The sequence below is a fragment of the Babylonia areolata genome, chromosome 29 (genome assembly GCF_041734735.1).
Source record: "Babylonia areolata isolate BAREFJ2019XMU chromosome 29, ASM4173473v1, whole genome shotgun sequence".
In the NCBI taxonomy this organism is placed as follows: Eukaryota; Metazoa; Mollusca; class Gastropoda; order Neogastropoda; family Buccinidae; genus Babylonia; species Babylonia areolata.
Window position 1 is genome coordinate 5,387,007 of NC_134904.1, and position 11,718 is coordinate 5,398,724.

Below are 11,718 nucleotides of genomic sequence, written 5' to 3' on the forward strand. Positions count from 1 at the left end.
TTGACCGTGCACACGCACACCGTGCACACACACAACTTTTCTATCTGCCCCCCCCCCTCCCACACACACACACACACACACACACACCCGCCCGGCCCCCGTGTTTCCTCCCTATCATCAAATCTGGCCCATCATTGCGCAAGTTTCTCTAATTTTTTTTTTTTTTTTTTTTAAATACTGAAGAACAGATTATTTAATAAAACACTCCCAACGCCCACATCCCCGTTTAACTGCACAGACTCGAGGTACACAGTTAATTATCAATCAAGTGATTGCTGCTCTGGTGAGAAATAAGTTGTCAAAAGATCAACCCGCGATTAATCAGTAGATACACGAATGGACTAAACTGAGAAACAAACACGGGTTGTTGTTTTACCCCAACCCGCCGCCGTGGCGAAGTGGTTAGCGTCCGTTGCGGCTGGACCGTGAGGTCCGGGACTAGGATTCGGCGGCGGGTTCGATTCCCATCCGGCTGAGCCGCGGCAGACGTTTTTTTGTCCGGCTTGCGGTCCGCGGCTCCTACCTCGACCGAGCTAACACACTCAGTACGGCCAGTCCTCTCTTCTCCTCTACACAGACCCCTCGGATGTCCAGTGGTTGTCTGAATGACCCAACCCTTAGCTTCCATCGTCAGAATTGTGGTATTCTTTGTCAACATTCACCTCTTCAGTTTTAGAGCCTTCCACTTGCAATATTTTGATGATGGTAATTGGGGTGAAACGCTGTTAACGTCGTCTCTTTTCGCCGTTCTTAAGTGTGCTGTGACTATGAGCTTAAGCGGGAAGTCTGGGCCCACACAGTCAAGAATCATCCAATTCACGCCGGATGCCGGGGTGTCACACGGTCAGTGCTGCTCAGTCAAATAGTTTGTTTCCGGACCGGACCCCGGTACCGGCAGGCGGCAGCTGTTACAAGTGTCTGTCTCTCAGTCAAGTTATTCTGTGTCGACTGCCAGTAGCTGGAGTCAAGGAGGCGTCACTGCGTTCGGACAAATCCATATACGCTACACCACATCTGCCAAGCAGATGCCTGACCAACAGCGTAACCCAACGCGCTTAGTCAGGCCTTGAGAAAAAAAAAGGAAAAAAAAAAAAAAAAGAAGAACAAGAGAGGCAAGGCCTTGCCAGAGCCTGGTTAACGCCGGGATATCATATGAAAGGAAGTTTAGAGTACAGACTTCAAAAGTAATTGTCAAACCTAAAATGGGCCTCTGAACTAGAAACATCACCACCATTTTCACCTTCATCATCATCATGAAAAAGTCAGTAGCCTTTCGGCATGTCGCGGTGCTCTCATGCAGCCGGTGGCTAAATAAGTCCGACAACTCTTTGCTTTCACCAACACTTTATTTGCACGGATTCAAGCAATGACAAAAACTGGGTCTTCAATGTGTCTGAAACTTAATGAAAAAGATGATGGATAATGAAACGAATAATGCATGGTGGACTGAATGTAACTTAGTGTGATGAATGATAGTAATATAGGTATGTCTAGAGTTGTAATTCTCTAGTGGCCACAGTACGTCAGCAGCCGTCAGTGACCCGAGTCAGCCGGTCGGGTGCCACCGGCGGTAATATCACTGTAAAGGAAAGTTCTCCGGCCTTCACTTCAGCGGTTCTATGTTTGAGGTCAGTTGCCGCGCCGGGGTCCCGAGTCTCTGAGGTGTTCAGTATCGGCAAGTCGGTCTGTCGTTGGACTGAGGGACGCCGTGGTGGTGATCTCCACTGACTGACGCCGAGGCTCGGGCCGGGAACTGAAGCCGCCGCTCCGCGCTCACTCTGGCTCCACGGGCTGACATCAGTACCCGGCCCCCGGGACTGAAAACCGGCGGAGTATGCCGGCTGCCTACTGTACATGTCGGGGTAAACTTGAAACGGTCATACACGTAAAAGCCCACTCGCCGTGTACAGTACAAGTGAACCGCGGTCCACTCACGAAGACTAAAGTCTGGCTCTGTAAAAAAAGTTAACCAGTTATCAGTTGCAGTAGTCAGTAAGGCGGGGCTTAATAGGTGCCAGGTGTCCAAAGTACACCTATATACACCTATATGTTAAACTGATCAGAACAGGCATTAAGTATATAGAACACCACCAAAGTTTGACTCAGTGACACGGTACAGTATATGACACCAAACAATTATTGTCAGTAGTCAGTAAGACAGGGCTTAATAGGGGCCAGGTGTCCAAAGTACACCTATATTATGTTAAATCAGAACAGGTATTATGAAAATAGAACACCACCGTCGACCGAAGTGACTCAGCAACATTGCAGGGTCTCCTCTAGTGTCTGGACTCCTGGCGACCTAACGTCAACAGGCCTACAGTAGCTGGTTCCCTTTGGTCGGCGACTGACGTGATGGAATCTGCGGTTCAGCAGTGTGTGGGGTGCAGGATTACATGATTGCCACAGCCACTGAGACGGTATAACGGACTCGGAAGACGGGTGGAAAAATAAAAAAGCATGACAGACTTTAAGGAATATTTAGAGTATAGCGGAACCTTGGGGGGAAAAACAAAACCAAAAAACCCCCCAAAACAAGAACAAAAACAACAACCCACCCCCCACCCCCCAGAAAAACCCCAAAAAACACGTAATGAAAATAAAATCAACACGTTGAACGAATTGCTTTTTGGGAGAAACGTAGCAATACGCAGTACAGGCGTGACGTTTTGATCGTGATTCGCAATCCACGCGTCATGCGTGGGAATGGTGGGGGTGGGAGTGTTAGTGTTGAAAGTTATCGGCGCTGAACCGACCGTCAAAAGAACCGGAAAAGTAAACGAATGTAATCCTAAAATATATTTATCAATCAAAATTATTCCAAGATGTTGCTGAACACTCGGAAACATCGCAAATCGTACAAATCGTTAACTTCCAACACTCGTGGTCCATTTTTGGAGAAAGGGAAATACCGAACTGTTGCACCCTGGGAAACATGCCCGGGGGATTGGGTCATGTGATTTGTGTTTGTGGTGTGTGTGTGTGTGTGTGGTGTGTGTTGAACTCTCCTCGTGTGACTCAGGCTTTCGGTGTGTTTAGTCAGCTACGGGTTGGTCACTGCATTCGGATGCTGGGTCTTTCGTCGTTGGAGTTTAAAGTCTTCATCCTCATCCGAGTGAGAGAGGGAGAGAAGTCAGTAGATGTGACTGAGAGGTATGGTTAGAGTGTCAAATCTGCCAGTTCCTATCACTTTGCCTTCACCTTACCTGTGTTGAAAAAAAAAAAAAAAGTTCGTCTGCTACGTGAGCGATTCCACGTCCATTATGAAGCCCAACTGTGTGGATTTTGTCAACACAGGTCGGCAGCCCGTTGTTGTTGACTATAATCCTGAAGTTATTCGTTCCTCAATCGGCAACGTCGCACCCCACACAACAGTCATGCACCGAGGATATTCTGTCGTCCAGCCCGTGGAACCAGCAGAGCCAGACAAACCTATCGGCTACGGAGCATTCGGCGTCGTCTGGTGAGTGCTGGGCACGAGGGAGAGGAGAGGTGGATGGGTGGGTGTTTGGGAATCTGCTCGTTAGGTTTTTATTTAATTCTTTACAGCAAGGTAAGTAATTTCGTCATCGGTTGTCCGAAACTCGCGAGTTAAAACCAAACTCTCGATCGTTGTCGTTAACTACTTAGAGCTGAGAGAGAGAGAGAGAGAGAGAGAGAGAGAGGGCGGAGGTGGGGGACAGAAGAGGATAATAGAAGCACTTTTTTTTTTCATCCAGTCCACGCTCTGAATAGGGTCAGCACTACACGTAAAATACCAAATAATACTGGACATAATGTGTGTGTGTGTGTGTGTGTGTGTGTGTGTGTGTGTGTGTGTGTGATAGAGCTAGAAAGGGAGTATGCTTACATGCAAAATCACCATTCGTCCATCTCCCAAATGGGAGTATCAACATGTCTCAAGTGCACTTAGTCATGCAGTGTTGTGGACAACTTCCTAGTCCTGCAAAACTTCCCTCCAAACACACCCCAGTTGTGTAGATTTCATTGGACCATGGAGACACTAGAAGGAAGTACCAGTGGATATTTTCTATGGATCTCTCTCTCTCTCTCTGTCTCTGTCTGTCTCTCTCTCTGTCTCTGTCTCTCTCCTCTCCCACTCAGTATTAATTCCCCAGTCGTTGTTCATCTCAGGATGATAGTGGACATCAGCAGTCAATTGATTGTAGTGGACATCAGCAGTCAGTTACAATCAATGATCAAGTCAGACATGACCTACTTTGACAGGATGTCCTTTGTCTCCTCTCATTTCACCAGTTGACATCATGAGTGTGGAATTTTCAATTCCTTGATTATGAAATGATATTTGATGGAATAATGTGTGTGTGTGTGTTACAGTATAGTTTACGTACAATGTTATTTATATTGTTGTTTTTTAAACATCATTACTTGATTTCCTTTTAAGTTAGAATTGGGATATTTTGATTTTCTAATGGTGAGTGAAAGTGAATCAGGTGTGTTCTCACTAAACAGGCCTTGATTCTTTTCCCTCTGATCTGCCAGGTTTTACTTTTGAAGATTAAGTCAGTATTCTCTCTAACTCTCTGTCTCTCCGTCTGTCTGTCTGTCTGTCCTTCCTTCCCCCTCTCTCTCCCTCTCAGTGTGTGTGTGTGTGTGTGTGTGTGTGTGTGTGTGTGTGTGTGTGTGTGTGTGTGTGTGTGTGTGTGTGTGTGTGTGTGTGTGTGTGTGTGTGTGTGTGTGTGTGTGTGTGTGTGCTAGCTCAGTGGGTGGTGTCAATGGTCATGCATGGCCTTAACTTAAGGAAGTTGTACAAGTTGAGCATGTTATTCTGAATATTCACGATAAGATACATGCCAGGCATTCTGTGCAAGTGGTGTGATCAGCAAATTTATAGGTCCTATGGTCTCATTACATATATATCTCATCACAAAATCAGTTAATGAATCACCATGACTAAGAATAAGATAGCATTATCACTGACCAATTGTTCATATATTCTTATCTATTATATTGTTTTATGTTGTCAGCATTCATGATTAACACCAATGAAAAGAATGAAATATGTAGGACTTCATTCCTTGACACACTGCAAGGTAAAAAGTATATTTCATGAGCCCGGACATTTAAACGATACTCACTATACATTTTTTACACAAGCCATATGAAAAAAATTAATGTAAAAAATAAACAGAAAAAGCAATGTCTAGCAAACAAGCAAATTTACAAATCAACAAGTCAATTTTTCTTTGTAAGTCTGAATAATAACGCAAGCAAGGATCTAGAAATCGAACATTAGCACATGAAAATGTTCATAGTACTTGACTGTTTTTCGCTGTCAACGGACCAAGATAGAACTATCGAAAAGAAATATGTATGGAAGAGACAAAGGATCTCAATTTTACACTATCATCGAATGTAAATGTCAGTCACACCTGTCTCATTAGTGTCATGAACACATAAGTCAGCTTACAGGATGTTCCCAGTCACTGTCAGTTTTAACTCACTCAGTACGGCCAGTCCTCTCTTCTCCTCTACACAGACACCTTGGATGTCCAGTGGTTGTCTGAATGACCCAACCTTTAGCTTCCGTCATCAGAATTGTGGTATTCTTTGTCAACATTCACCTCTTCAGTGTAAGAGCCTTCCGCTTGTAATATTTTGATGGTGGTAATTGGGGTGAAACGCTGTTAACGTTGTCTCTTTCGCCGTTCGTATGGAGAGAGTTAAACTTAAAGCTGAATTTATTAGCATTAATCAGGTGTTCATTTCAGTAACAAGTAGCTTAGTTTCGAAATGTAAGCATGGAATATTCATGATGGGATACCACCCACCTCCTGTGCTCCCTCACTGGAGAATTTGGGCTTGGGCTTGGTGAAATTGATTCTTCCTGACAGACGCCTGAAAATGGAAGACCATTTGGGGTCCAGTGAGTGTGGTCTGTCTCTTCTGCATACTATTTACTGATTTAGCTGATATATATATATATATATAATATGTCTTTGATGGAGCGGAGTCTCCATACTGTCACTAGACTATGCTGCAGTAAACTTGACAGTTATTATAGGCTAGAGCTTTTGTGGTTCAGTTTTATTTTGTTGTCACTCATCAAAATGTGCAAGGTTGAATTTGAGAATGGGTGATATAAAATTTGTTTGTTGAGTGACAGCAGAATACGGAATATAGTCCAGATCTTATTATTCAGCTCTTGTCATATTTAAGTCCTGCTTCAGAATTGATAAACTCAAATGATTTGTGTGGATTTTCCATGTGTGTACATGTATACAACAGCATGTGTGCTTGTATACATGTATACAGTGATACAAAAGTGTACAGCATACATATATTGATTATTGTATCCTCACAAAGGCACATGTATGCATCCATCCTTATAGTGTACACCCCCACTCCCCTCCCTCCCCCTGCTAAGTCACTCCTTCACCTCCATTCCCCCACTCTCTCTCCTTTTGATTTGCAGTTTCTCTCAAAGATTTGAACAACTGAATCTTGAGAGATTTCTTCAGTTATTGCAGTTGATGGCATGGGGCATGTGCTCCACATGGTATACATGTCTCTGTACACAATATAAACAGGTGAGAGACAGAGATATCTATCGATACAACTGAGATAGAGATATCTATACAGCTAGCTGACAATCCGGTTTTAGAGCACCAGGTTCTCCATGTGGTATACATGTCTCTGTACACAGTATAAACAGGTGAGAGACAGAGATATCTGTCGATACAACTGAGATAGAGATATCTATACAGCTAGCTGACAATCCGGTTTTAGAGCAGCTCCAGCTGATTCAGGCATTGTCCCTGTTGGAACAATGTGTTTGAAGGCTTTCCACTCACCATATGGCCCGCCCACTATCTGCTTTTACTGTGTTTTACTTTCAGAGGGAAGTTTGATGTTGTCATCGTTTTGTCAACGGAGCAAGTCTGAATCACTGACGAATCATGCTGATTATCTGTTTAGTTTCTTTTGGGGGGCCAGTCTGATTCCAGCATTGTCTTGTCACATCACAATGTATGAACTGATGAAGGCTTGGTCATGAGTTGATCTTTATGCATGTTTGTTCAGTACCATGATTTAACTATCATGTGTGCCAATACGATGCGTTTATGAGCTGTAATGCTTACTTCATGGCAGGGTTTCTTATTCAGGAATCTTTATTTTAATGTACCAGTTACTTTTGAACCTATTTCTTTTACCGCATGTTGCATTTATTTAAATACTGAACCTGCCATATAATGATTTACAATGATTTTATAGAAGCATTTCTTGTTCTGATATTGTGTTTCTTAACATTCATGCTATTTTACAAAGTGTGTGTGTGTGTGTGTGTGTGTGTGTGGAGGGTAAGGGGACTTGGGGGGTGTTGGGTGGTGGTGGTGGGGGTGGGGTGGGGTGGGAATGTGCCTGCTGTGTTGTGTTACTGGCTTGTATGTATTTAGCTTTATGCATTGCTGTTGTATCATTTGTCGAGCATTTGTCATGTTGCGAGTGTGTTGGACCTGGCTGTTGGCTGAGATATTGTGAATGGTGAGTGACGAGCCTGTGGATGCACAATTTAATTTCCAAATGGATGAATAAGGATGTATTGTATTGTATTGTATTGTATTGTATTGTATTTCGAGTGACTTGCTATATTTGTTTTTTGTAGGGCCTTTGAAGATGTTAGGGGTGAAATGTATTTGTATTTGTATTTCTTTTTATCACATCAGATTTCTCTGTGTGAAATTCGGGCTGCTCTCCCCAGGGAGAGCGCGTCGCTACACTACAGCGCCACCCCTTTTTTTTTTTTTTTTTTTTTTTTGCATGCAGTTTTATTTGTTTTTCCTATCGAAGTGGATTTTTCTAAAGAATTTTGCCAGGAACAACCCTTTTGTTGCCGTGGGTTCTTTTACGTGCGTTAAATGCATGCTGCACACGGGACCTCGGTTTATCGTCTCATCCGAATGACTAGCGTCCAGACCACCACTCAAGGTCTAGTGGAGGGGGAGAAAATATCGGCGGCTGAACCGTGATTCGAACCAGCGCACTCAGATTCTCTCGCTTCCAAGGCGGACGCGTTACCTCTAGGCCATCACTCCACTGTATATAAACTATTTTGAGTGTTGGAGAACATGCTTGTCTCTCTGTGTTTTATGAGTCAGTAAAGATTCAGTTTAAATATATATATATATAGACACTGACAACACACAGTGTCTGTAGTACAAGTTTCCAGATGTCTGGGGTACACCAGTTTTGTTGATCCTCGAACATTGTGATAAAGTGAAACTCCAGTCTTCTTCTTGTTTAGAAACTTGTCAAGCTTTCAGATTTAGTTTACACACATTGAGTGACACACATTCATATCGGCTCAATGCACACATGTATCACATGGGTGTATACATGAGAGAGAGAGAGAGAGAGAGAGAGAGAGAGGACAAGCAAAAGACAAAACAAATTCTTTATTTCTGATGATGATAGAGTAGATTATGGACTGGTGTGCTTTTTTTTTTACATCCAGCCCCAGTCCTTGGAATTCAAATATATTATAAGATAAATATTGTCTACAGGCAGACAAGAGAGAGAGAACACTGAACACTGAACTGTTCAATGTCATTAGCTGAAAAGCTCTGGTGACATAGTAGGTACAAATCAGAACAAAATGTAGCAAGAGAGAGAGAGAGAGAGAGAGAGAGAGAACATCATAGCGTGAACAATGTACAGTATATCAAGGAAAATAAAATAGAAGTAACATGCATTATTACTGTAGACAAGACACACACACACACACACACACACACACACACACACACACACACACACACACAGAGCATACAGATAACATCATAATATGAACAACGTACAGTATATATATATATATATATATATATATATATATATATATATATATATATATATATATATATATATATATATATACATACATACATTATATGAAGGAAAATGAAATAGAAGTAACATGCATTGTAACAATAGAAGAGAGAGAGAGAGAGAGAGAGAGAGAGAGAGAGAGAGAGAGAGCATAGACAACATCATAACACGATGAACAATATACAGTATATTATACATGAAGGAAAATAAAACAGAAGTAACATGCATTATAACAATAGAACAGAGAGAGAGAGAGAGAGAGAGAGAGAGTGTTGTACAAAGAACTTTGAAGCGCTTGCGTCAGCTCACGTTGTACCAGAGCCAAGATTTCGTTGCTCTGCGGCCTGTCAACTTGCCTTGTCTGGGGAGTTTCATTGTTTCTTTCGTTTTTGGTTCACCCATGGAGTCAGTGAGAATGAGCTGATTTCATTATATTTATGGTTTGTGACCAGAAAAGTACTAAAAAAAAAAAGAAAAAAAAAGAAAAAGAAAAGATTTATGCCTTGGCACAAAAAAGTTCTGAAAGAATAATAATAAAAAAATTAGATATAATAATAATAATAATGGATACTTATATAGCACACTATCCAGAAATCTGCTCTAGGTGCTTTACAAAAACGCTTTTGTTAACATAAAACATATCTATGTTACATACACACACCAAAATGTGACTACACACACACACACACACACACACACACACACACTCACACTGCATACATTTTAGCATACAGATATAAGGGCAAAGGGGGGTGTAGGTGTGTTTGTTTGTTTGTTTGTTGTTTTTTTTTTGGTTGGGGAGGTTGGGGGTGGGGGGGGGGGGGGAGTGAAGTGGAGGGGAAAGAAGTGACAGATCACAGAGGCTCAAATACGCATGTTAAAGATCCTATGATCCCTGTCAGTGTTAGATGAATTATGGAAACAAGGACACACCCAGCATGCACACCCTTGAAAATGGAGTATGGATGCCTACATGGTGGGATTTAAAAAAAAAACAACCCCAACAAATACATTTGTATTTTTATGAATGTTTTTGTATTTGTATTTCTTTTTATCACAACAAATTCTATGTGAAATTCGGGCTGCTCTCCCCAGGGAGAGCGTCACTACACTACAGTGCCACTCTTTTTTTTTCTTTTTTTTTTTCCTGCGTGCAGTTTTATTTGTTTTTCCTGTTGATGTGGATTTTTCTACAGAATTTTGCCAGGAACAACCCTTTTGTTGCCATGGGTTCTTTTACGTGCGCTAAGTTCATGCTGCACACGGGACCTCGTAAGTGCATGTACTGCTTGGCAGATGTGGTGTAGCGTATATGGATTTGTCCGAACGCAGTGACGCCTCCTTGAGCTACTGAAACTGAAACTGCGGACGGATGTGAGCCCGTGTCGCTGAAAGGGCTGGCGAAAGGTTTCAAGACCTGACGGGCGCAATAGCCGAGTGGTTAAAGCGTTGGACTGTCAATCTGAGGGTCCTGGGTTCGAATCACGGTGACGGCGCCTGGTGGGTAAAGGGTGGAGATTTTTACGATCTCCCAGGTCAACATATGTGCAGACCTGCTAGTGCCTGCTTCGTGTGTATATGCAAGCAGAAGATCAAATACGCACGTTAAAGATCCTGTAATCCATGTCAGCGTTCGGTGGGTTATGGAAACAAGAACATACCCAGCATGCAGACCCCCGAAAACGGAGTATGGCTGCCTACATGGCGGGGTAAAAACGGTCATACACGTAAAAGCCCACTCGTGTGCATACGAGTGAACGCAGAAGAAGAAGAAGAAGAAGAAGAAGTTTCAAGACCTATGGACTTTCCACCTTGGCGGATAGGCGGTATCATTTCAACCCGGAAACTTGATACTGACGTACGTAGCACTTGCAGTGAGTTTAACGACCTATAGGCTGATGCCCTTGTATATTTATTTATGCATATTATATATTAAGGTCAAGTTCAGTGTTCGCTGTTTGTTGTCTTGCTACGTGGAAGGTGGTGTGATCGAGGCGTTGGGTCCTGAACTTAACTGAACACGATTTAGTGAAGTTTTAATTAACGACCTATATACTGGCTGTTGGTCCAACTTCAACACGTCCGAAGATTGCCTTAAGTAGGGGTACATTCCGGGTATCCACAGTGTATAAAGTCGTGTCACCGTCACCCGACTTCAATTACAGTAAACTGCCCTTCTCTCTGTCTCAGTCTCTTACTACAGCCTCTGTCTGTAACCTTCCCCCCCCCCCCCCCCACTCTCTCTCTCTCCGTCTGTCTGTCTTTCTCGCTAGGCTAAAAGTCATAAACATATATATGCCATTCAGTTATACGACTGTGTATATTATAGACTGTTATCGCCAATGACAGAATTGTGTCACACACACACACACACACACACACACACACACACACACACACACACACAGAAGTTTTCTGTGTCAGTTGATTGAACCCTAGCGTCACAATTATTTATCGTTAAAATGGGTGCCACTTTCGAGTTTCCTACATTATACACGTAAACCCGCAAGGAAAGTGCGGAGCTTAACACAGGGTGTAGGCATTCAAGATTGCTGGTCATGGGTATTCACGCCTGTTTGAAAACTTGTAGAACTTTGTACCGCGCGTGATAAAGTTTATTTATTTATAACCCCCCCCCCCCACACACACCTCCCTACCCTCCCTCCGCGCCCCCCTTTCTGGACTGTCGCCCCAGAAAACCGTGTGAGATCAGCCAGGACACAGACAAACATCGACTGACTGATAGTCCTCGATAGGCACCCAACTAAACCAGGTACTTGTACTAAAACCATTGTATGCGGGATCTTGGTAGTATAGATTTCACAGGTGGGGCGTAGGGGTGTGTGTGTGGGGGGGGGGGAGGCGGGGGGG

General features: G+C 43.1%; 1 protein-coding gene across 1 annotated transcript in view; it reads left to right on the plus strand.

Annotated features, from left to right (window-relative positions):
* The first annotated feature begins 3,003 nt into the window (after positions 1-3,003).
* Positions 3,004-11,718, plus strand: part of LOC143274685 (serine/threonine-protein kinase NLK2-like) — a 53,191-nt gene continuing 44,476 nt past the window's right edge. The window contains exon 1 of the mRNA XM_076578569.1: positions 3,004-3,463. Coding sequence (XP_076434684.1) covers positions 3,264-3,463 — 200 coding nt within the window. The 5' untranslated portion in view covers positions 3,004-3,263. The remainder of the gene's footprint in view (positions 3,464-11,718) is intronic.